This window comes from Amborella trichopoda, chromosome 6, assembly GCF_054954075.1.
Source record: "Amborella trichopoda isolate Santa Cruz 75 chromosome 6, AtrichopodaSantaCruz75HAP2 v2.0, whole genome shotgun sequence".
In the NCBI taxonomy this organism is placed as follows: Eukaryota; Viridiplantae; Streptophyta; class Magnoliopsida; order Amborellales; family Amborellaceae; genus Amborella; species Amborella trichopoda.
In genome coordinates, this window is record NC_142341.1 from 43,326,868 (window position 1) to 43,354,271 (window position 27,404).

General features: G+C 35.3%; 1 protein-coding gene across 1 annotated transcript; it reads left to right on the plus strand.

Annotated features, from left to right (window-relative positions):
• The first annotated feature begins 4,088 nt into the window (after positions 1–4,088).
• LOC18438718 (Rhodanese/Cell cycle control phosphatase superfamily protein) lies at positions 4,089–19,632 on the plus strand. Its single transcript, XM_088870983.1, has 10 exons — positions 4,089–4,674; positions 4,827–4,907; positions 7,220–7,327; positions 9,486–9,582; positions 13,581–13,620; positions 13,739–13,813; positions 18,410–18,497; positions 18,630–18,697; positions 18,940–19,012; positions 19,151–19,632. The coding sequence occupies exons 1-10, from the start codon at positions 4,510–4,512 to the stop codon at positions 19,232–19,234; spliced, it is 879 nt and encodes a 292-aa protein (XP_088727109.1). The 5' UTR covers positions 4,089–4,509; the 3' UTR covers positions 19,235–19,632.
• The last annotated feature ends 7,772 nt before the right edge of the window (positions 19,633–27,404 follow it).

The following is a 27,404-nucleotide window of genomic DNA, read 5'->3' on the forward strand; positions in this document are numbered from 1 at the left end:
CAAACCCTGAATCAAAACAAAAAATATCTGAGAACAATTTTTGGCTTACATCATTATTTTTTCTACCACTTTCTTCTTTAAGTGTTTTTATTAAATTTTTTATTGTAATTTTAATTTATACCTCCCATTATATGAAATCAATTATTTGATTTTCAATATTTTGTTTTATGCGGGTTTTCTTTATTTGTTTCCCTTTATTCCTCACCTCCCCCCATCTTTTTTTTTTTTCTTAAATGTTTTGGATAATTCAGTCGAACTGACTAAGCATTTAGGTGGTAAGTCTTACCCTAATAATTACCTAACAAAATAATCCCCATTAACTATCTAATCTAAACAATGGCTGAGTACTTGTGGCTTATTTGGACCATTCATCCTACTAAGGTGCATTCTAAACAATTAGATCCTCTTCCTAGCAATTTCTAGACCAACAACGTAATTGACTAGCCCCAGCTAAACTACAATTATTGTCCCTCCCTGTGAGCTTCCCATGAGCATGGCTCATCTAAACCATTTAAGGCTTCACATACTAAAACTTGGGAAACTTGTCACAATTTATTTAAGAAATGAAGTATTTAACATTTTACCTATTTTTTTATTTAATTTCAAATTTATTTTCGAAATATACTTAGGAATAGTTGAAAATGTGTAAAATATTAATTAGTTAATAAATTAAGTATATTTTGATAAATTAAGTTTTGGTTTATTTGTAATTCGTGGGAAATAGGGAATCGATGGAATGGCCTCTTGCATGCACTAAAAGGACGGGTAACCAAACTAGTTATTTACCATTACATAAATATAAAATGGAAAACACAAACAAATAGAAAGGAAACCTTTTTAGGTTTTAAAATTTAGGGAAATTGACATAAAGAAGACATTTTCTTTTGTTAGAATTAAAAATAGTCCCCACTTCTTCAAAGTTTACTCCATGGTCTTTTGTTTTGTCAATTTTTATTTTTTCCAAATCACCCCAAGCCCGATACTTAATACCAGATTACATTTGGAATTTTTTCTTTAAGTACTCAGCCTGGCATATACTATTTCGTCCAACACTTCAATTGCTAGATCAATCTTTAACAAATTTTGTGTCAGGAGTCAATTCGATTACTTGGGAGTGTTGGACCACCTTCTTTTCTATTAAGCATTTCAACTGCCAAACTAACTAAACCAAAGACAAACCAAATTTAAATGAAGGGCCCGTCCAACTTATGAGAAATGAGAGAGAGAGAGAGAGGGTGTTAAGTGTTGTATAACAGAGAATGCAATCTAACATGCCAAGTGCCTGACAAATATCTGCAAAGGCTACCCCAATGCTTGGAGTTCTGGCCAGATACTATTATAGAGAAGTCGGTCCGGTAATTAAAGTGTTGGATCGAGTTGTCAAAGAAAAGTTTAACGTGCGATCTCATCATTCGAGTGGTTTTGGGAAAACAATAAAAACTAAGAAAAAAAAGGTTCTCAGCATAAAATAGTGAAAATGGTGATTGCTTTTAATTTTAAAATAAATAAGAATTTCATGCCTTTTTTTTAAAAAAAAATTACTTAGTTATTCCGAGTTCATGATCACCGTGGTTGAGATTATCAACCCCTAAACAGATCCAAAGTTCATCTAAAATAAATTTTGGAGTGTTGGTACATGTAAATAAATGAGCAAGCTCACTAATCAATCAATTGGGAAAAAGTATTTGATGGGTTAGGGAATGCAAATATTGGGTTGTGCCACGGTATGCATCAAACATCCATCTTTAAGATGAATTACACAAGAAGGTTTCTTGCGAAAAACTAAAGGACAATCTTTCTATGTTTCTCCTACAGCATAGAAGTTCTATCCTTCCCCTTATCCAACCATCCATTCTGAATGAAGGGCTAAGATTGCCCCAATCACAATGTCACGTCTTCACACTATTTTATTTTTAATTTTTTTTGTATAAACTATTTTGACACCAAAATTTGGATGTCCATTTCTCTATTAAAGTCGCACTAGTGAAAAATATAAAAATATATTTTTAATAAATTAAAATGACCAAAACACCCCTAAAAATTTTAAGGGGTATTTTGATCATTATATTTTTTAGAAAAATTATTTTTAATATTTTTTATAGGTGCGCCCTAATGAGAAGATAGCATGTATTAAATTTCATATTCATACAATTTGTATAAAAAAAACTAAAAATAAAATACTTTGAGACGTCAGATCTAAGATCAAATAGCGAGTGACTCTGTTGATCGAAATTGGACGGCTGGATGGTAGGGGGAGGATAGAACTTCTATGTTGTAGGGAAAGCATAGAAACCTTTCCCAAAACTAAAATGGATGGTATGAAAAAACTTAAAGAATATTATTTTTAAGTTTTAAAATTTGTTTGTCTTTCAGACTTCATGATCATAGTGGTTGAGATTATCCACTCCTAAAAATTTGGATCCAAATTTTTTTTGAGGGATAACTATCGAAAAGAAAAATGAGTTGATGCATCAAACATGTCACTTGGAAAAGTATTTGATGCATTGTATGTCCGTCTTTTAGATGAATTGCAAAACATCTTCTTTGACCAAAAGCTAAAGACGACAGTATATAAAATCAAAACATTAAAAAATTTTATTTTTTTTTATTTTTTGAGAAATTTAGTAAAATATCCACGAGAGATGAATTATTCAACATTCTACCCTATTGCAACTCAAGATTACATAACTTTTCATAGGTATTTTGAAATTAAAACAAAATATATGAATAAGATGTTAACTTAATTCTCTTTTTGTGGGTAACTTGATAAATTCCCTTTTATTTTTTTAAGAATTCATGGTCACTATGTTTGAATCCAAAATCCATCTCTAAGCCCCTAAGATGGATTTTGGCTGGGCTGATGCATATAAATAGATAAATTGGCTTACTTGTCAAAATAATATCCATCATTTGGAAAAAAGTAGGATGCATCCCATGATGCATCGAATGTTCATCTTTAAGATGAATTGCAACAAGGGGATAAGGAAACGAAATAAGTGCTAAGCTAAGTGTCGACTGTCTAGTACTCTTGATTATTCGGTCCTTCTATCGTTACCATAAAGAATGATCAAATCATGAATCCATCTATTTTTCTTGTACCTATTTTGATTGATCTTGAAGAAACAATCTGAAAAATACATGTAAGGAACAACATCTTACGTCCTATAGAATATAAAAATATAAAAAATAGAATAGAAATAAATTTTAAACTTGTGCAATTTTTTTTTAGAATCTTTCAAATACTAAAATTGACATGTACAAAAATAAAAAGAATGCTACTTATAAGTCTTAATCGTTGTTTAGTTCATTATTATAGCGGTTGAGATTTCTATAAAAATGATAAATTGGTGGGGGCATGTCAATGGATGAGTCCCATTTTGTTGTCTTCATAATTAATGAGCGCGGTTTGTATAAGGTTGTAAACTTACTTGTAGAAATGAAATAGCAATATTCTACACCATCTACTTTATTTAGGTGGTGTAAATTTGATATGTTTTTCAAAACACTATTAATATACAACACATTTTTTGCTTATTAAAAAAATATATAATATGTTTTTTAAGATAGTATCTCATCTACACCATCTAAATAGAATAGATAATGTAGATTACTACAATCTTATTTATATAAAAAGTGTCGCTTCTATGAGGTTATAACTTTAAACAATCAAATTAAGGTGTACCTCCAAATTTTATCATAAATATAATTTTGGCGTAAAACAATTTTAGGATGTCTTGAGAATCTACTTTCATATCTAAATATAAGTTCTTAAACTCAATGGTTCAAATCAAGTAGATCTATAAACAATTGAAAATCTTGAAAATAACCGGTCTAGATAATTTGTTGCAAGATACACTATTTTTTAGACTATTTTTTATTTTATTTTTTCATATTCATATATCTCGATATTAAGATGATCAATTAGATGTTTTTTCAACATCAAAACAACCTTCTATGATGGATTTTTGAAGTGGATATTTAACTTTGAAGTGCATCTTTAAATTTACATTTTAAGTTCGCAACCTTATATAAATATCAAAACAACCTTCTATGCAAATAAAGTTCCAATCTTATACAAATTTCATACTAAAATTAATTAGGGCTGTAATCAGTTTTTGGGCTCCGTTCTCTTGCTCGATAAATATCAAGTTCCAATCTTGATATTTATCAAAACAACCTTATATAAATATCAAAACAAGCTTCTATGCAAATAAAGTTCCAATCTTGTACAAATTTCATACTAAAATTAATTAGGGCTGTAATCAGTTTTTGGGTTCCGTTTTCTTACTGGACAGATGTTGATAAAGCATTACGGTAGTGCAGCTGGATTAAACGGCACGTATAAATGTAAAATTCCAAGACAAAAATGGCACCCACACACTAATGTAGCCGTTTCTTTTTAGTTTTACCTTCCTTTCAAAAAAACAAAAGAAAAAAAAAACAGAATAATTTAAGCACAGCTAGATAAGCTTTAGCATAGCGATTGTTGCATCTGCAGGAGTTTTGGATATGGAAGCTCTGAGGATTCCTTCTCTTGATACCACTAACTTCTGCATTTCCCCTTCAGCTGTAGGGAAAACCAGGAAACTTCGAGATGGGTACCTTCTCCCAAAACTTTCCTCAGGACCTTTCCATGGTTCACTTCTCAGACCCCACAGAAGTCATTGTCCCCCAGTGAGTCCATCTCTCTCTTTCTCTCTAACCATAATCTTGGGTCTTCTTCTAACTCTGCATTTTCTTTGTTATTGTATTGTTCTGGGTGCCCTGTTTCACGTTTATGAATAAATGGATAAATGGGTATCTGGGTTCGAAACGTTGTGACGCAGTGCTTGATAAGGATGGAGGCGGATGACCCAGCGAAACAGATGAAGGAGATGGCTGACGCCAGAAAGAGATGGGACAAACTGGTAAGTTATATCTCCTTCATTAAATAAATCTTTGCAATTCGATGGATTGCCGTATAAGTTTTCGTAACGCTTACTTTGTTAGGTTGTTGATGTAATCTATTATTATCCCATTGAACTTGTTTCTTGTAAATCTTGAGGCAAACTCTGTTTTTGGATCAAAAGCTCCTGATGGTTCTCATGACTCATTTTGGTATTTAACAGAAATATTGCTCCACTCATATTGGCCTCAATTTACTGTGCTCGGTACTGAATTTTGTGTAGAATGCCTTTTTTGCTTGGATGATATTAGACTATTTGTAGAAGATTTAGGCTTCTCTGTGGATATGGAAGCCATTGGATTATGAAGCTGATGCTCTTTAGTTGTAATCTTGTGATTTGTTATGTAATGCCTTAATTGATATGGGAAAAGAAGGAAAAACAAGGAAACCATTGGAAATTAGGAGGACAAGGTGCTAAAGCAGCGGCTATTGCCCATAGTTCATGGGCTTCATTTTGTCTTATATCGTACATGTTGTTATAATGGTTTTACATGACCAATTTGTCCCTTGAGGTTTGGTTTTCGGTGTTCCTAATGAATTTGGGTGTACATAATGGCCACTTAATGTTTGGTTGTTTGTCGTTCCACTTGTGCGTGTGTACATTATGAGTTCTGAGATTGGTTGCTGATATCCATTGTCTTGTCCTGGTTCCCTTTCATTCATCAGAATGCTGTTCAACCTTCTAGATGCTTAGTGGTTACCATCTTTACTTTTGTTTTGATTTCTGGCACTGCATCCTAATCTCAACAATCCTTGTGTAGGTCTTTTTTCTGTTCTGAATATAAGTTAAAAACTTAAAATGGTGAATCCCTAGGGTATAAGGAAATCAAAGCCAGGAGACAGAAATGTACCGGGACAAATATGACTAAAATACACATACAAGGTAGAAGATCTTGAAATTGATCTCATAACATGAACATCATTCACATATGTATCACCAGCACGCCGCCCATAAGAAGTAACAACAACAAAGATTACCTGTAAGAAAAAGTAACAAGCTTTAGACTTAATATCTACAGTACACCTAAATCACACCCATAAGAAGTAACAACAATAAAGATTACCTATAAGAAAAAGTAGCAAGCTTTAGATTTAATATCCACAGTACACCTAAATTATCCCGTGTATTTGAGTACAATCTACACGTGAGTACAATCTACACTGGATAATATCTTGGTATGTTATGTCCAATCTTAAGCAAAGAAATTTATAAGCACCTAAGAAGATGTAAGCTTGGCCTTATCACAAATAAGGTCCTAAGTCATGCAAAGGAAGCTTGTCAATGTGTGAGATGGCAGCAAGACACACCTGTTGCTCCATATTGTCCCACAGACTCATGAAACCTCGGGCCAACATCCTGGGAATGACATGTGCCAACACCCTGAACTTGGTCAGAAGGTTGAAGCTAGAGTCCACCATGAGTGTACAGTCGTACTGACTCTTCAGGTATAAGTTTCATATGTTTCTCGTGTGTCTGTCTCTGCTTAGCCTCTATAATCTTGTATTGCTGCATATTCGTCGTGCTTATCGTTATCCACTCTCATAAATCTACATATGTATATGTGAGTGTTGCCTGCTGTTGGCCATATAAGTGCATGCTTATTTTTTTGCTATGCATGTATTTTATATTTATAATTCTACCAACATAAATTAATCACTGTAGGCAAGAGTACGCATATATTTTCCATAATGTGCAAAAGCCTGTCTGTGAGACTTTTTCTTAGGTATCCACATCTATATACAAATTCATGTTTGTTTGTCTAAATAGTAATTCTCTTGCACTTGTCGTATTTGTAATCCCATTGATGTTTGTGGATCGCTTGTTTGCATCTTTCTGCATGTGAATTATTGTGTAGAGTTGTGTTTACATCAACGTCGGAGTCTCTTCAAAGAAGTTAAGCAATAGTTCTGGATTCCACCCTGTTTCTAATTGATGAAAGACAACCTAGTTTTTTTCATTTCAACTAAATTGAAACTTTTACTGTAGATGATACACATGCTTATTATGTTGCTTCAATTTTGGTTGAGTTAACAACTGATCAAGTAAAGATTTTGGCATTTGTATGATGTCTTCTCTTTGAAAAGACTTCCATGAAGTAAAAGTGTTCAAAAAACAAGAAATATGGTGTCAAAACCTTTTTTGTGGTGATCACTCTTGAAGCTTTAAAGCATTGCGGACGACACTCTTAGCAATAGTACTATGCATCCATCACAGGCTCGAGCTTTTCATCTTCACTGTACTTTTCTTTGGCTGATATGGATTTCTATTTACAGATCCGGGAGGGAAAAGTTAAAGCCCTTACCCCAAGGGAAGCTGGTTATGCGATTCAACTTTCAAATAAATCCCTTCTTGATGTTCGGCCATCCATAGAGCACAAGAAGGTATCGAAAGAACCTTCCATTTGACTCCCTCTTGATTGAATTTTACAAGTAGATTTACAAATGTGGAAAGCCAATTACACCTTATAATATGGGTTTTTTTTTCCCTTTGAGTATGCTTAATTATTTGGATTTCAATGTTGAGAGTAAACAATGTGAATAACAAATAATCAATATCAGCAAAGTTTCAAAAACGCTAGGCGGCTCTGAGGCGGCCTTCCGGGCTCCCAGCGCCTAGGCGGGCGCCCAGAACCTCGGGTGCCCTGTAGTTTTTTTCACTTTGGGGGTTTTCATATAATGAGGGTGGTTTTTTTTTTTTTTTTTTTTTCTTTTTCACTTTGGGATGGGGGGGGTTAAAAATAAACCCCATAACATTTTTATACGACTTTGGGGGTCAAAATGACCCCCTTTGCCCTTTTGGGAGATTTAAAAACACGAAAAAGGCCTTACGGTCCTGGGCGTCCGCCTGGGAGCCTGCCTAGGCGCTCGCCGAGCCTGCCCAACTGCATCCGCCCGTGTAGGGCCGCCTGGGTCTAGGCATGCGGATTTTTGGTCTAGGCCGCCTAGGCATCCGCCTCGGGGTCAGACGGACCGTTTTTTAAAATGTTGAATATCGGTGTTTTAAAAATCTCCTAACTGGACCGAAACCGGAAGATCTAGTTTTGGAATTGGTCAGGTTGATTCGGTTCTGTGAATATATAGGGAACTGGCTGGTTCATTATATGACTTGGCCTATTCAGACCGATTCGTTGACAGAAACGGCCGGTTCTGTTAGAGAACCGGCAATCCCAATCGGGCAAACTGCCCAACACCTTTTGTTTTGTCTTTCAACTTTGGTTAAAATTTTTAGTTATGTGGGCCCACATCCTTCGCATATTTTGGGTGGCGCCGTTCAACATAAAACCCACTTCTAACTCATTCCAGATTTGATTTGGAAATTTTACCATTGGGGCCCACATCCACAATGCAATTGGCCCGTCGTCTTACTCTACCCAACAGCCCACGATGAATTTTTATACTAGTTCGCTCCCCCTCAACATGTGAATATAATTGATGTGGGACAAATAGGTGCCCATCACCAAATCTTTTCAACAATTCAAGCATTACCAAGGATTAATAATTTACCCTTTTCATTGCGGAGGTCAAAATTTTCGTTTTTGGTAAAAAACGATAAAATTTACAGAGAGAAGAGGGAAGAAAATTTGGCTTCGCCCCATTACACCAAACTCTTTTTATAAATGAGATGGTGGGGGGAAAAAAGGGATCTTTTGATAATTAAGGAAAAATAAGAAAGAGTTCAAGTGTAATTGTAATGGTGAAACAAAAGTACTTTCCCATCATAAATTTGCAAATTATTAACCAATCCAATATCTCTTTTAATTAACCAATCAATTTTTTTTGTTATTTCGAATCCAATAGCGCCTCTTAATCTCCTAATCTCTTGGATTGGTTTTTTCTTTTTTCACTCTCTCTCACACATACTTTCTCTATCTTGAATCGGGTTTTTCTTATCTCTCTCTCTCTCTCTCTCGGATTGGGTTTTCGTTTTTTACTCTCACACATACACGCACACTATTTTCTTGGATTGGGTTCTTTTTTTTTTTTTTACTCTCTCTCTCTCATTTTTCATTCTCTCCTCCCTCTTTGTCTCAATTAGGCACGTGATTGTGCCTCGACTATAGACATAAATTAAATTTTATGTTGACCATAAAATGGATGTAATTGATAACAAACACTCAGACATGATATATGTTCTCAATATTGATGTATTTTAAGTAAAATAATAAAAATTATAATGCAATAGCATTATTGTTTTTGAAAACCTGAAAAGCTAGAATTTTAAGAAATTCTAGTCATTTTTTTAAATTGTTTTAACGTCTGATCTTGCTAATTCGGCCGATTCTCTGATCCGATCGGCAATCTACCGTTCCGACACAGTTTTTGGGGTGGCCGATCTAGATCACAGATCCATTTTTTTAGACCTTAACCAATATTGAGTTTGGTGTTGTTTATCTTTGGTAGAGAAACAAATCTAATTTTTTCCTTTAGTAATTCTTGCAATGTTTCATGACAATAATATTATGGTCATGGCTTCATCATTTGTTTTAGTTTGATGCATTTTGTTATTCCTCTTTTTTAATGTTCTAGTAACATTTGGCAGGCTTGGGTGAAAGGGTCCACTTGGATTCCCATATTTGATGTCGATAATAACTTGGAATTTGGAACTCTCTCCAAGAAGATCACAAATTTCGTCATGGGTATGCTTCACAGCTTTACCATGTAAATACCTAAGCATCTTGAACTAATTCCATGTATATGGTAGTTCCATGCTGCTTTGATCATTAAGAAGTTAATACCAAGGCTGATGTCTGTTGTTAAAATGTGACAGTTTTACATGCACAATTGGATAATTAATATTATGATTATAACTTATTACTATTGCAATGTTACCTCCATTTTCTTAGAAGTCACAAACATTGGGCCTTCACATCTAGTAACAAGTCTATAGGGGGAGATTTCCTTTTCATTATTTGGTTGCAGCTATTTGTTCGTGTTCATCATGTGAAATCGCAATGTTCTTGACAGTTAACAGTTTTTTAAATAAAAAATAGCAATATTCTTGACTAAACTCATACTTTTTAAGACTCATCTCCACACCAAAAATTTAAGTTTCAGGTTGTGCATAAGTTTCTCTCTGCCATGACTTTGTTACTTGGATTAATAATATTTGTCAAGTTTGTGAAAGAAGAGAGAAAAAGAACATTCAACCATAACATTGGCTAAAAATATACATGTCTATCTCATTGTTTTAATCATGGGGCAATGTGCCCTATATATATATACATGTATCCACGAGGGTTACAGCTATTAAAGAAGTCCAAATATAGTAGGGTACTATAGAAAGGACCTTAGTCAAGTTATCAAGTTTGATACAGATTGAGTTTCCAAGAATGTGAGGATCCTCACATTCTCTATGGTCAACTTTGGTACAAATTGAGTTTTGACCTAAACATCCTTACTCAAATCTTCATTAACCTTAACCCTAATTTTGGCCCATTAAATACATAAAGAAAATGAAAATAAACAAACTCATTAAAAGTAGAAACTCCTGAAACCCCTAACAACCTGTCCAAATCCTGCAATTTCGAAGAGAAAACTGTAATTCACCAATTTGACTGCTTTACCTTGAACCCTAGAAACCCTAGGTGCTCAAATCGTAACCCAGACCTCTGAAATCCCTCAACCCCTCTGAATTCAGTAAACCGTATTCCAATCTCTCCAAGACCACAAAAAACCTAAGCACCTCTCGTTCTCGAATATGGTGTACCATTAAGCAAATCTTAGACTACTGTAGGCACCCTCGCCCCTATGGCCTGACTCAAAGCCATGTTCCCTTACCTACTCAGTGCCTGCAACGTAGGAGTAGGAGGGGACGTGCGCTGGTATCCCATCAACAATAAACCTGGACTCGCTCTTCTCGAGTCGATCAAAGACTCAGCACTACTCCACTAATTCCATTTTTGAGTTAATCAAGGAGTCAGGACTACTCCACTAATTCCATTCAAACTTTGACAACTGAACATCTTTGGCTCAAGCACCTCAAGGACCAAGGGAATGATCCACTTGCACCACTTGTCTGATCTAGGTGCCACCTCATGGTGCCGGGCATGTGGGCCTAACTTCTATTCAAGTGGGCCATATTCATTACAATTTTCTTTGTCTCTTTCATTTTTCTGAGTTTCATATGCTTTATAAGGTTCAATTTCCATTTCTTGAAAGCCCTTCCCTAGACTTTCTTTTGACAAACTTCTAGCAGGTGCGGCCAGTGGACCACAAAAAGCAGGCCATGAGGTCGACCCTCTTGTGATTTGTAATTTGATGGAATCCTCTTTTTTCTACAATTTTCATTAATTGAATCTCATTTAGGTGAAAATCAAGGCATGAAGGTTTGATCTTTCTCACTTCAAGATTTTGTGTGCAAACACTTGGTATGTAATTTGTTTCTTGTTTTGGGTTGAAAATCATTGTATTTTCTTGATTAAAAATAGTGCACAGAAGCCCCTTGTAAGGTAGACTTCTAGTATTCGATCAAGGTGCTATGAAATTTAAAAATTTTATACTTGGCCAGATTTATCCTTGCTGTTCATACCTAGTTGGGGCGGGGCGAGGCGGCTGCCAAGCACTAGCAGCCGTTTGTTTAACGTTAGTATCTTCCATACCTTCGGACATGCCATGCCATTTTGTAAAATTCCATCTCATATCTTAAGTCTTAATCAGTCCACTCTATCTCTACAAACAACTTGTCGCCATTTAACTAGAAACTTATCCAATGCTTTCAGTTAATACGTTCATTCAGTTATGTCATTAGGAGTGCATCTAAGTGGCTGCAATGAAGTGTGCCTGCTCATCAGCAATAGCACCCGTCTTTAGTACCACACATAAATTGTGGGTTTCCTCATTGGGATCTTTTTGGGCAGAGAAACTTCAGTTTATCATAAATATCACATGATGGTATAGCACTTAAAGTTGATGAAAAACCTTCTTCCCATAATGTCCACAGCAGGCAATGATGGATGCAGTGGTTCAAGTCAGATTTGGATCCTTCCTCTACTGCCAATAAGTGATCTAATACCCATTTTTTGGGTATCAGGGCCCTTGTCAAGTTCCTTGAATGCAAGTGTTTAACACATGAAGTAAACTGAGACTTTCAAACAACCCTTTTAATATATCTGAAGCAATGAATTATGTCCATAACTAGCCGTCTTCAATAGATGTAACCCAATTCTCTTAACGAAGCCTGCATTTTTCTCTTCATATGTTCTCATATTCTTTCATGGATGGTTTTTGTGCCTCAGGCCACTTGATGGGAGGAAATTATTTGCTATCCTGAAGACTTTTTACAAGTATCTCAGGATCATTTGAAGAAGTGCCTTTCTTTTAGTAGGACAGTAAAAGGAGAGCAGCCAATACTTGTCATCATGTGAAATATATAGACTGATGTTTCTATGCTCTCAAATATACATACGAGGAAATACACAATTTACAAGGGGAATTAAGGATCCATGATGAGCAGGGGCACTTAATATATGAATATTTTACTTTAAATAACACAATACTGTTACTTACCTCAAAAAGAGTAACCAATACTTCATCTAGCTGTTGACCACCAATCCTATATGTTTATCTTGGACGCTCTTTGCAAAGATCAGGTGGCTGGATGACTGAAAATTGGTTCATTCCTTATTGATCATTTGTCAACATAATTGACTATTTATGATCCATAATTAGGAACTTCAAGGCGAGCCATGGGGACATTCTTGAGGCATAGGGCTGTCAATGAGCAAGACCTGGGCCAGACCAGTCTTAGCTCTAGCCCTGCCTTATTTCCTATAGGGCTGGTCCAAGCCTGGCCCGCCCCGAGATGGTCAGAAGTGGCCCTGGCCCAACCCTGCACTTGGGCTGGCCCAGCCTTGGTGGCCCCCCGGTCACATTTTGTGGCCTAGGCCCTAGTTTTTTAGGGCCGGGCTGGAGGTCTGCTCAGGCAGGAATTGGGGGTTAATTTTGTAGGGAAAAACAATGCTTTTAATCTGGTTGATGTACCATTTCAAATATCTCGAATTAATGAGAGCAGGATCCAAAGTAAACTAACGGTCCATTGCGTAAAAAAGAATAGGATTGTTGAGCAACATTATAGGAGGATGTTGGCTTGATATATTGCTCTGCATATGGCACCTTAAATTGTTGCCTCAAGGCCCTTGCGGCTAAAGTATAGAGCTAGGGGGAAGAAGTTCATCTTAATTCTGGACTTGGGAAACAATGAGGACCCTTAAGCTTTCTATGTAAGCTATTGAATCAAGATCACCAATAAATATTATCTTTATTTACCTTCTCAAAAAAAAAAAAATTATTATCTTGATTTTTCTCTATTACTTTTGTTTGCAAAGCTCAAAGCCAAGATTTTGGCAAAGTGATTGAGGTCTGAGTTAGTAAATCAGAAGAAATAGTCACTAATTATCTCCATTTGTATCTTCACTATCTTTGTTTGGGAAGTGAAAGCCCAAACTTATGGCATATCAGTTAAGAGTAAATGAAGAATGACATAGTTGAGGATGCATAATTTCTTATGCCTTTGATTTTAATCGTTTGTTTTGGGCGTATTTTTTTTCTTTGTTTTGTCTTTTTGTGTAATCACTTGTAATCTTTTATTTAGATTTTTATCAAGAAGGTACATGATAATTTTGTGTGATTTATGTAGGTGGCTGGTGGAGTGGAGTTCCCGTCTTCTCCTATGACAAGTGAGTTTGGACTTGTCTTTTTGCATATCTTTCTAGTATTCCATGCTTTAACATCATGGCATTGTGTGCTTCATGCATCATGTTGTGTGATTATATGGTGATTGTTGTATTTCTACAGGCAGTTCATTTCTAAGGTAGAGAAAAAGTTCCCAAAAGATGCCGACCTTATTGTTGCATGCCAAAAGGGTCTGAGGTAAACAGTTTTGATTCTGAACTTTCCCCATAAGCACAACTATTTGTTTAATGAATACGTTACTGCATTAGTGAGATAAATTTGTTGTTTCTAAGTTTGTCTCTAAAATGCCAATTCCTTATTGTGAGGGCATACTGATTCTCGCATAACTTCTTGGAACAGTGCCTCATTGGTTGTCACATTAATGTGATGATGCGCAGTTTCCGGACTTCATGTCCATTGGCATGCAAGTTTCAAAGATGCCATCTAAAAGGGGTTGAAATTATCAATGACTTAAAAAGCAGATTGCTCAAGACCTAGGCGGTCCAGAAAGCCTGGGCTCATCGCCCAAGCCTAGGTGGCCAAATTAAGCGCTCGGGAACCCACCAAGGCAGGCGCCCAACAACCAACCCTTGGGCGGCCGCCCAGGGCCTGCGCCCCGCCCAGGGGTGGAAATGCCTTTTGTTGAGGGTTTTTTTTTGGGTTTTTCGTGAAAAAAAATTGTTTTTTTTTCTTGAAACTTAAAACCACTAGAGCCCGTTTTAGAGAGAAACCTAAAAAAAACTAGATTTTGTGATTTTCATTGGATTAAAGTGTTTATCAAAGTTACAGGAAATGGATTCAACATCACCTATTTAGGTTAGATTTAGTTTTGGAGGTTTTTTAGGCCTATTAGAGGGTGTTTTTGAAGATTTTAGCACTAGAAAACGCCTCAGAGGTGGAAGTTTGGAGATCAAGCAATCAAAGTAAGTGCAAATTTTTATTTTTTAGATTGCATATATTATTTTGAGATGTCTTCATCTAGTCGAAGCGGTGATCCAGGTTGGAAATATGGATATAACCGGAATACTTTGGATAAAAATTGCACAAGATGCAATTATTGTAAAAAGGATACAAAAGGTGGCATAAACCGATTTAAGAAACATCTTACCGGTATTAGGGGAGATGTTGCCCCTTGTAAAAATGTTTCTGAACGTATCAGGAGGAGATTAACCAATAAATGAATTCAATAAAATACAAACAGAAACAAAATCCTTGCTATTTGGATAAGTTTATTTCTAGTTCTGCTAGAAGAGGTGATTTGGGTTGGAAGTATGGTTATAACCCAAAACCAAACAATAAAAATTGTATAAGGTGTAATTTTTGTGAAAAAGATACCAATGAACGTATTAACCGATTCAAGAAACACTTTGCCGGTATTAAATGGAATGTTGCTTCTTGAAAAAAGGTTCCTGAAGTTATTTGGGATAAGATTAGACAACATTTGAATTTAGTAGAACCAGAAAAAGAAGAAAATGAGCATTGTTCTGTGAAAATATCTTCTCCAGGTTCTTCTTGAAGTGGTGATCCAGGTTGGAAGTATGGTCATAGCCCAAATCCGAATGTCAAAAATTGTATTAGGTGTAATTATTGTGGAAATGATACTAATGGGGGTATTTACCGGTTCAAGAAACACCTTACCGGTATTAAAGGGATGTTGTCATGTGAAAAAATGTTCTTGAGGCTACCAAGGAAGAGATTATACAATACTTGAGTTCAAGGAGGCACACAAAAAAAGAAAAGGGTTAAGAGGCACCAGCCAAGACTCCTAGGACCTCATCTGCACAGAGTAAGAGGGAAGTAGAAGATGAGGAGGAAGATGAAGATTTAGAAGAATAGAAGAGGACGAGCGTTATGTTGAAGAGGGAGATGACTCTGATGATAATGGCCTCGAATCTGATGCAATATGATGAGGCTTACCCTACTCCTCCTGATGATGATGATGGTGACTGAAAAATGAAGGCGCTTGACTCTTGGTGTTGACTATTGAGTTCTAGACAATATATTTTATATATATATATTTTTCTTATTTTTTAGTTTCTAGTTTCTACTACCTAACCCTTGTGTGTATGCTTTTATGGTTTTACCATTATATGAAAATATGGATTATGGACTATCTAAATTCTCTTTATTTATGGAAATATGGATTATTTGTTATATAGTTATACTGTTAAACGTAGACACTTAGACTAACATTTTTCTTTCTACTGGGCTGCCCAGGTTCTGGGCGCCTTGGCGTCGAGGAGCTGGGCAGGCTGGACTCCCTGGCTGCCTAGCGCGTTTTGAAATGCTGGAAAATATTATGCTTGAACATTAGATTTTACTGGATTCCATCTACTACAATATAATGTTTTATATTGCTTCTGCCCAAAAAAGATAAATATTCCTCTTTCAACAAGATGTCATCCCTATGTTGATGTCAAATCTATAAACTGTGAGAAATGTTGGGACTTATTGTAATTCTAGGACATTTTGAATATAGCCCAGATTTCTGTTACGTGTTAGATTGCTTTTTCTTTTTTGACTAGGTTAGCCTGGGATTTTCCATTCCTGCCCCATTCTATATGATAAAACATAAAAATTAGATTGAAGTTCTGGACCAAAAGGTCATGCTAGTGGCAAGTAGAAGTACATCAAACCAAGAAAAGAAAAAGACCAATCCCTATTACATTTCCTAGACCAAAGAAGAAAGAAGGCATTAGTAACGATAGTGCCTGAATCATACAAAATCACCCAACTACATTGTGCTGAGTTCACGTTCTAGAGGAGAAGTCCATGAATGATTTGTGGTTCTAAGTTCTGAATATTTAAGCACTTGGCCTTCTGGATACCCAAATGGTCGGCTTTGATCTCTGCTTTGTTTTGTTGCCTTGAACTGGACCAGCAAAAGCCATTATGAAATGCTGGATTCTGGATATTTAAGCACTTGGCCTTCTGGATACCCAAATGGTCGGCTTTGATCTCTGCTTTGTTTTGTGGCCTTGAACTGGACCAGCAAAAGCCATTATGAAATGCTGGATTCTGGATATTTAAGCACTTGGCCTTCTGGATACCCAAATGGTTGGATTTGATCTCTGCATCATTGTTGGTGCCTTGGACTAGACCAATGAAGCCTTAATGTGAAGCCCTATATACATGATCCCACACAACAATAAAACCTGCATTTTCATGATAAAAATGAGCCATCCTGTGTTTAATTTGGCCCATTGTTGCTTTCGTGGTAGCCATGTCTCTTTCGTGATTTGGAGGAGTTTTGGTTTCAATATCCCAACGTACTAGAGAATTATTGAATCAGCTGGGGATGTTGGGGCATTTAAAGGCCTTGAAAGCATGTAAAAACTCGTGGAGACCACTCGAAGAATCCCAATTCAAACTTAATTTCGACGGGTGCTCTCTCGGAAACCTTGGGATTGTAGGCATCGGTGGCTTGTTTTGCGATCATGACAGTCAAATACTTTGTTCCTTCTTCATCCCGATTGGCTTCTCAAATTCCATTGTTGCGGAAGCCTCAGCTCTCCGGGAAGGACTCAGAAGATTCGATCCCTCTTGGGGACTATTTTTAAACATTGAGGGTGATTCTTTAGTGTGATCTCCTGGGCCTCAAGGGGAGCCCCATGGCCTTGGAGACTTGACAACATTTTTGAGGAAATTTGCCATCTCAGTGGGAATCTAGCAACCTCTTGGACTCACATATGGAGAGAGACAAATGCTGAAGCTGATGCCTTAGCAAAGGCAGCCGCAACTTTACATCATGTCAACCTGTTTCACTCTTAGGGAACCATTTTTTGCTTGGTGCCCCTACCTTTGGGAGTTTGCAAATTGGCGATGTAAAATATGTTTTGGCCTTTCTAGGCTCCTTGTATAGGGCACCCGTCTGTGGGTAGCCTATTTTTTGGGCGGAACTCACATGTGGGCATTAAGTACCCCCCCGTCCCCACTCTCTCCCTCCTGTATTCGCTTTTAGTTTTAAATAGAGTTATTATATTAAAAAAACAAAAAACCACATGTGAATGTAATGAATATGTACTCCAACAGGAGTGTGATCTATTTGGGTCCAATATGTTTTTCTTTGACTTGTTGGTTGACTAACTTGGATTGAGCAGTCTAGGCCTAATATTGTGTCCAAAACCTTTAGCCCTAGGCATATGCTATAGCTGGAAAGGATTTGTAGGATCATCCCTCATTAAGGTCGGAGAGATGCCCAGGGTATTTTTGGCCAAGAGGTCACCGGTTATCTGCGCAAGGTTAGAGGCTTGTGAGTGCACGGGCCAAATCCTCAACAACCACTACATCATATGTACACATGATAGCGCATTATGGGAAGGGACCCAAGGCTAGCATATGCATTCTGTTGAAGAGCGGACCCCCTGTACTATTGCAATACTGTGCGTTTCATCTTTATTGGATATCGTTGGAGTTTGTGGCCTTTAAACACCGTAAAAGAATGTAAAAATAATGATTTGGTGAATTGTGCACTTCAACGGGTGTGTATGATTAATTGACTGACTTAGGTTGGGCAATCTATGGCCCCAGTCATGTATCAAGTCATTGGTGAGTGGCCCCACTCGTCAACCCCATCTTTATTGTCCCCATCATCACCTCCTTTATCATTGATGTGTACCAGATCTTTATGAACGTTGTCTGATGTAGTGTTCTGAGCATGTCCCATGGCAATATTCATTTGGAGAAGCACTATATGGATGAGAAACTGCTTGAATTATGTATTATGCATGTTCTTGATCTATTTTGAACTATTTCCTTAATGTTGCAAAGCTTATAGTCTTTGGTGTACTTTAGGTCACTCGCTGCTTGCGAAATGCTTCACAATGCCGGCTACACAAACCTACTTTGGATTCAGGGGGGTCTTGAAGCTGCTGAAGAAGAGGTGAATTTTTACTGAAAATATGTTGAGTTGCATAGTTCAGTTTTCTGATTTCCTTTGTGACTGCTGTTTTGTGCAATGTTAGCCCAAGTGCTTGGCTGATTGGGGCTCCGAAATGTTTTTGATTTGGACCAGGATCTTGAGAGAGAAGGTCCTCAGCCATTCAGATTTGCAGGACTTGGGGGAGTTTCTGAATTTCTTGGGTAAGCGCATCTCTTCAGCAACGGTCTTTAACAGTTGTTGGGTGCTAGTAAGCATTGAAATTTGAAAGTCATGATGTGATCCATGAATTGAATTTGATCATTTAATGGTTTTTTTTTTTTGTGTGCATATTTTTTCCTTGGAATTGCGTTAAAATGTAGTGATGGTATTTGTTGGAGTTCTGTCCTACATGGAGATGTCTCCACTTTCGATTAAGTTACTTAGATTGATGAATGTTTGCCAGTTGGACCGATCAACAACGATATGCAGCTGCCAAGGAAGGATGGGGCTACCGATTAGTCTTTTCTGCACGTCTGGTACAACACTTAATGGTCCATGGTTCTTATTTTTCTTTCAAAACGGACTGATTTAAGCACTACAGTGAATAAAAATAGCACCCTTTGAGAAACAACCATTTGTGATTCTTTATTTTTTTCGTACTTCGGTTGCCACAGGTTGGACTCTTTCTCCTAGCAGATGCCTTGTTTATTGGGGCTCAACAACTCGGCCGTATTATTCAAGACTTATGGTCTCAGTGAAAACATGAGTCCGTTTCCTAAGCATGCATCCAGTGTTCAGGGTTTCGACAAAGCGATTCCATTATGAGATTGAAGAGTCAGAGCTCTCCTAGAGGTTTCTTTCTAATGACATTTTAGAAGATCTCCATCTCCTTGTCGGCTCATTCAAGGCGCTAGCTTGGTAAAGTTCGCAAGGCAGCATTCCTTGGCATTCAGGTAAAAACCTGTTTCCATGAGCTGATCCTTTGTAGAGTTCAACAAATTTGCGGATTATGTGTAACGACTGGAATACTTTCTTGTTTTGTTTTTTTGATGTATTGCATGCTGGTATCTCTGATACTTTTCAGCCATTGTCGGCGGACAAAAATATGTTGTCATTAATATTAGTTCTTAATTATTATTTGATTTTTGATTTCCAAGACATGCATTCTTGCCTGGTCAGACGGCTTCTTGCATTTTTATAGGGGAACTCGGTCAAAAGAAAAAAGGAAGAAACTACTAAAACTAACTGGAATTGAATTTAAATGTCAATGAACGAGAAAATGTATTTTCTTGCACAAAATATAACATAGAGATTTTAGAAGAGAAATCCATGCAACAGGTGAAAGAAATTTGGTTGCTCTTAACGTTCATAGAATAATCATCCGAGAAGTATTGAGTAATCGAAACATCATATTTGCTTCCTACACCCTAATTTATCAGCCAAAATGGCGAAGTCCTGGATTCCACATAATGACACTAGGAGAGACCGTACGCTTCGATTCTTTGAAAAAATATGAACAAGTATAGAGGTAGAGGTCTTTCTCATGTGATTATGCTGCAAGGGAGTATTGTCAATGGGTATCCTATTGATCAGTCTTTGAAAACCTAGCAATTTTCAATTCTGATGGGAATCGGTTGATTCCAAACTGGTTCATCTATGTGTCGAGGCCAGTTTCCCCCTAAAAATCTCCATAAATCTCTATTTTAGTTTTTGTTTTTAAATTTATTTTTGATATTTTATGGATCGCTTAATAGGATTGATTCAGATCAATCCGGATTACCAATAGAATAATCCGATATGGATTGTGGATGAACGATCTACACTACCGATTCAAGTTCTATAACACTACCGATTCAAGTTCTATAACACGGGTAGTGATAGATAACTTTACTCAGCGAAAATTCACATGCAAATGCTTAAAAAGTACTAACAAGGTTTATTCAAGCAACGAGGGATTTTGAATGGAAAAGCATCTTGAATACGTGTATTCTAAGTTTTTATCGTTGCTTGTTCATTGTTTGAATGACTAAAGAGAAAGCTTTATATATATGCCACTAGGGACAGGGATTTTATATATGCTAGTCTCTCACATCTGTCGAATCTGAATGAATGGTTTGGATGCCTTTAGCCAGTATTACTACTGAACCATGACCGTTTGATCTAGATCTAACAACTCAAAATATTTTGTTTATAATTTTTTTTACAAATCAGATGAACACGAAATTTGGTGCGTGTGATCATTTCAATAGGGTGCACTAAAAATAATGTTAAAAAAATGTTTCCATGAAAATAAAATGACCAAAGCTGCCTTGAAAATGTCGGGTATTTGGTTATTTAGTTTATAAAAATAGTTTTTAATGTTTTCATAGATGGTAGGCTACGAGTGGATTGGGCACCTGAAATTTGAAGTCAACATAATTTGTATAAAAAGAAAAGTAAAATATTAAAAAATGTTTAGGGTGTGACATTATGATTTGGGCTATTTCAGCCGCCCATTTAAATTGAACGGCAAGGAAAGGGGTGGCATGTATAAATTCCTTATACCTAATCACATATAGAAAGCCATTTGCTTGTCTCATTGTTTGCCTTGTATGGTATTTAGAACACCATACACCGCACGATGGTGAGAAACAAGTGAATGTGGGATGGTGAGAAACAAGTGAATGTGTCCTTCCAATTCTTTCTCAAGCACGGATTGTGGATTATAAGGTGATGTATATTTGGCAAGAGGTCACAAACCAATATTGTCAAATCCGTTTTGGGGTCTTTTTCGGTTTGGTGAGAAAATGAAGCAATTTGAGAAAAGACTTCAGATTTTTTTTTTTTAAAATTAATATAAATAAATTAGATATTTATATACAATATATATATATATATATATATATATATATATATATATATTAGGAAAAGTTTTAAAAAAAATTAAAACATATATTTATAAAGCTATTTCTTTGCTGGTTGAAGCAAACTCGAAGCGGACATGAAGTAGTCCGAATTTGACCGAAGCGGCAGTACCAAGCTTCGCTTCTCTTCGATTTATGCCTAAATCCGAAAGTTTCAGCCTCTTCGACCGAAACGAAGCAAAAAAAATTTAATAACATTGTCACAAACACCTCTAACCATTATCACATGTCAAGTCGGACAGCTTGGGGTGCACAAAAAAAAAATTCCAACGTCGAACGGGCAGTGTCTTGTGGGTCCATATATTCAAGTTACTTTTCATGGAATTCGAATATCCTAGTAAACCAACCTGTGGATTTCAGTAATAACCAACCCATGGATTTCAGTAACATCCAAGATATTAAAAATCCATACCTTAAAATCCATGTGTCCAAACGGGCATTCTAAAAGTATGTTCAATCTCTATTAAAAATATGTTCAAACTCACAACATTGAGAAAATATTAAAATATGATTTTTGTAGACAAAAAAAAAAGAAGTGAAATACAATCCTAGGCTCCACTAAAATATAGCTTCATTCTCCATGATGAAGGGAAGACTAAAACATAATCGAATTTAAAAATAATAGAGATACGAAAGAAATATTGATCCCTAATCCCAATACAGTCTCAATGAAAGGAAACATATAACCATCTTTCTCTCACTACGGCACCAAGCCTTCACCATGGTCTCCGAGTTTCTGAAGAACGTAAGCTCTGTATCTCTCACTAACTCCATATCATCCTTTTGATCTGTCATGTTTGAAAACATATTTTTTGTTGGAATGATCGACCAACCTACCAAAACCATATTCTAAACACGTCTTTATCACATGGTTCTTAATTAGAATTTCTTTCATAAAATCAGAGTTAGCACCCTGCATTTTCATTGTATCAAAAGTTCTCTCTGCTACTAATAGTTGAGAATCAACAACTGGGTGCCCCCTCTTTGCAAAATCATACAAGAACCCCAAACCCTCACCCAATAAAACATAATTTTGAATATTCGACCTCTCAAAATGACACAATAAATTCATGGCATTTGCCTTAGAAATCGTACACTAACCCACGACTATTACAGTCCTGTTTCTGCAGAGACAAAAAAAAGGGAACCCAATTCATTGAAACTCTTTGCCACTAACCCATAACCACTTCTCCAAAGCAAATATTAAACCATTTTAGGTCTTTTATTATCTAATGTTATATAATATTGTATAACATAAAATAATATAATATTTATTGAAATGTTATTTATATATTATATAATATAAATCATACTGTAAATAGTAAATAGTGAATACTGGGTCCGCATGTGTGAAAATAAAAACATGGGGAATGCTTGTCCACCTCAAGAGGTGAGGTTTTGTTTTATCATGAATTAGACAATTTCCATACGCATTACCCACCAAACAAACATATGAAATGTAATTTTCACATGAAAATATTTTCTGAAAATGTATTTACACACGAACGAAATGCGCCCTAAGTGGATTTGTATAGTTAAATGAATGCAGCCAAAATATTTTAAAATTACATCATTTTTAAGTTTCAAAATTTATTCATCTTTCTAGAGCCATAATCGCTACAGTTAGTGTATCTTGCAACACATCATCTGGACTGTCAATTTTCAAGATCTTCATATGTTTATAGATCAACTTGATTTGAACCATTTTTAGAGTTTAAAATTTTATAATTAGAGATGAAAATAGATTCTCAATGCATCCTAAATTTTTTTTATATCAAAGTTACATATATGATAAAATTTAGAGCTGGGCCTTATTATTTTATTATTGCTTATAAATTTATAAAAGCTTTGTACGTGACTCCACCCACATATAAATTATATGTGACTTTTGGATTGCTCATCTCACAAGCCAAATAATGTATGGTGTTAAAAAAATTTCAACAAAACTTTTTTGAGTTAAATTTATGGTGTCCTAGCAAAAATTTAAAAAGTATTTCTTATGAAAATAAATGACGAAAATACCCCAAAAGTTCAGAGGCACTTTGATAATTTTTCTATGACAGGAAATATTTTAAATTTTATCATGTGTGCCCCTGTGTACATGTGTAAAATAATTTATAGAATAAAGATCAAAATCATTGTGGGATTATTGGTTCTCATTGGTTATTTTTGTCGAATTATTTCCATTTATGTGATTTTTCTTCTGCATCGCAAATTGAGAAAAAATTATAAAGAAAGCAAAACTTAGTTTTCCAATAAAATAAATTAGGTTTTTATGAAGGTGTTTATTTGAATAAACACCTGGACCTTTTCTTTTTTCTTGAAGAGAAAGCCATTTAAATACTATACTAAGGGTGCATTTATCATTTAAAGATAAATCTTGTTGCTTTTTCCCCAAGTGTCTCTCCAAATATGATATGGGATTCTTCTCTATAATATAAGGAAGGAAACTCCCCAAACAATTTATTCCTTTATCTCCGTATTGGGGCCCACCTTACTCATAAAAATAGGAAAATAGGAATAAGATTAGGAGAATTATTTGGTGCGTCCAAGCCCGCACCTGTTATTACGCGTTATGTGATAAAGAGCGTAAGGATCTACACCTTAAATAATAAATAATAGTCCTCCAAAGAAAAGGTCCAAAATACATCATTTTTTAGTTTTCAATTTTATTTATTTTTATAGCAAAAAAAAAAAACCAAAAAGATACTAATCTCTGATTTGGGTTTTAGTTGATCCTAATTTCTTCATATGTAGCAAAAAAAAAAAAAGACTAGTTTCTTCGGTGTTTTTGTGGTTATATGCTTTCGATCTCATTTGATTTTAACTTTTTTCTTGAAAGAATTCAGAAAATCCATAAAAGAAAAATAGATAACAAAGCTTACAATAAAAAAATTCATAATTTATATAAAAAGACATAAAAATTATGCATAATTAATTAGTGATTTAGTAAAAAAGAAAATTATGTTTTTTTGTATGCTCAAGTTCGTATCGAACTCGCCTTGGCAGGGTGCTGCGGCCGAGTGAGTTGGCCAAGTTCGAGTCGATTCCTTTAAATCACTTTCAAGAACCAGTGATGGATATTGCTGTGATCTATTGTATACTGTAGTTTTTTGTTTCCTTTCTCTGCTGTGAATACTTGTTGATGATTTTAAATGACCTGCCTTTCACATGTTAATAAAGAAATTTTGTGCTCTGTTTAGGTGATTGAGAGGTAATATTTTTTATCTATCGATGGATTCCACACAGGTATGTCCTACAAGCTTTGTATTATTCAAACAATTGTATTTCCTTTAGTTTTATAATCAGTGTATTGCACCATATTTTCGGTTTTTCTTACTGAAGCTTTCATTTTCTATCAAATAGCTTAAGATTACTCAGGAGATTCATCGAAAAAAGAGATTGTTGTTGTGGGTTTTCTGCTGTTTACTTACATATCTAAGTATGTTATGGTCACAAAAAAATCAAAAGGATTCTAGTTATTGTCAGCTAAGTTGCATAAAGTGTTTACTTGTGGATCCAACTGTATTCATGGAGATGATTATCTTGTCAGCTATTATTGGTTTGGAAAAAGTTTATATAAGCTATCAACTTTATATTGTAGAACTAAGATACATTTAAAAAACCCATCGAAAAAGGTTGTTTCATCACTAGAAAATTCTCTAATTGATCATACTAACCTCAATATATATGGATATGAAAGTAAAGATGAATTTCCACTGTTAAACATGCATTGTATAATATATTATCTAGATCATTAATTTTCAAGATTTTTAAGTGCTTATAGATCTGTTAGATTTGCGCCATTTTTTGAGCTATCAATTTTATTATAAGGGTAAAAAATAGATTTTTAGGCTATAATAAGAGGTTTGCTACCAAAAAAACATCTTATTAAAATATTTGCAAGTGCAACTTACCGTGACCGTTTAAGGTTGACACCTTATAAAAATCTCACCCTATTGGTTTTGAAATCTTCAAGGCTATCCTAACATGAACCTTTTTGCCTTAGTTATTTACAGAATGGTGCTCCGATATATATAAACTAATCTACAACATCAACAGAATGAATCAACAACATAATAATTTTATATATTAGTAATGTAAGACTTCCACTATGTGTTTGTGTCACTCCTTTCATGGACCTTCTGATCAGGGGAATTTTTTTTTTAAAAAACAATGTTTTTGCCTTGGTTCATTAGTTTTCCAAACAAGAAGACACCTATTCAGGCCATCCAAATTTGCACCTAATGTACATACTTATAATCTTATGAATTCAACATTCAGTGACCTCTTGCAAGCTCCTATGCACTTGCCTATTCATATTGCAGCATCTGAAAATTTTCTTAACCTTCTTTGTACTTGATTCAACCTCCTTACTGAAAGGCATATGTACTCCCTTAGTTCTTATGGAACATCAAATTCCACCTTGCTCATGAGGCATGCATTTTTCCCTAAGCTATATAATCAAAAAGTATTCTATAATAGTGCAAATTTATAATTATGTCTATATCACGGAGCAATATTGTATTGGGCATTATTGTAATCATATGTGTGCCGCCATAAATGAAGCAGTGTAAGTTTAGTTGATTTGTTTTACAAAGAGGGTTTATCTAAAGAACAATTGTTTCATGCGGGGCTGGACCGCATCCAGAAGTATAAAACATCCATCTTCAAGATGTATGCAAATAGGTGGTCCATCTAAAAACAATTGTAACTAACGGCCCAAATGTTTTTTTAATATAATTATCATTTTTAGTTTTCAAAATTTATTTATATTCATGATCTCCCTATTAAAAATTATATATTCTCTAAAACCTGAGATCAAATTATATTTCAAAAATATATTTATTGCCAAGCCTGCATTTCTACATTTCAAAAATATATTTATTGCCACGCATGCTAACCGCGTCCTTATCTGAATTCACTAGTTGTATTGGACCTTTGCTAACATTTGTTAATATTTTGCAGGATTATGGAACTGATGAATCTGACTCTAGAAACGATGAATCTGATCGTTTGGATGGCTATGGATTTGATGAACCAAATTTTAAATGGACCTATCGTTGTTATACTGCCGTTAATAAGGTTTCTACTTTCTCATTTTCTCTCTTTTGTTTTTCTTATCATGAAATAGGTTATCTGCGAGTTTGTCTTTGACTAGGTATACATGCCAATTGTATAGTTTTCTCATCCGATCACCATGGTCTGATTTCATGTATAATTTTCGTGTTTGAAATAATTATGCGCAAAAATTCCACCTTGGTTCTAGTAACAAAAACATATGAATATAGTTTTTAAGTTTATTATACTTTCTTCAACATAGCAACAAATCCTTAACTTTTCATACAAGCTTAACTTTAGTCCTGATGGGATCTGGTCCATCAGTGCTTGCCAAACTCATTGCTATCTAGTATTATAGACAAATTGTCACATGATAGTCGATTTTACAAGGTTTAGTACTTGATGAATGGAATCAATAGCTGCATTTCTGAATTTCGTTTGATAAACAACGTTTCGACATATTCCCAAAAAATAAGTCAAATTAATCCCCTCTGAGTTTTAAGTTCTAGAATTCTGTTCTCTGACTTGTGCTTTATTATAGATACGGATGTTCTCTCTTGCTTGTTTATTTAATCTTTCATTGTCGTAACTCTGTTTAATGTCTTTGTCTTTTTAGCCTCAGGTAGAAAGTGGGGATAAAGGTATGCTCTCTTGAAATCCAATTTTTTTTATGCTATTTATCAACTTTTTTTTCTTGTTTTCTTTTTTTTTCTCTTTTTCTGTTTCTTTGTTTTTTTTTTTTTTTAGTCCTAAATTTGGGTTTTCTGTTTTCTTGAAAATTCCAGTTATATTGCCTCAGTCTGAACTCCATAGTCTTGGTAAGCTGACCTTTCTCTTTCTTATTTCCATTGCAGGCCATGGTTTCTTGATTGTTAGGTAGAGTTGCTTAGTCTATATAGATATATAACTGTTCTTTTTTCCTTTGTTCTTTATCTTTGATGCTTCTGTTTCTAGTGGATGTTAG

Bases quoted from the DNA above. Each gene is read 5' to 3' on its own strand.
- LOC18438718 (XM_088870983.1), top strand. From the start codon at position 4,510: ATGGAAGCTCTGAGGATTCCTTCTCTTGATACCACTAACTTCTGCATT. The intron at 4,908-7,219 runs GTAAGTTATATC...TTCTATTTACAG, and splicing joins GAAAGAGATGGGACAAACTG to ATCCGGGAGGGAAAAGTTAA. The intron at 9,583-13,580 runs GTATGCTTCACA...TGATTTATGTAG, and splicing joins GATCACAAATTTCGTCATGG to GTGGCTGGTGGAGTGGAGTT.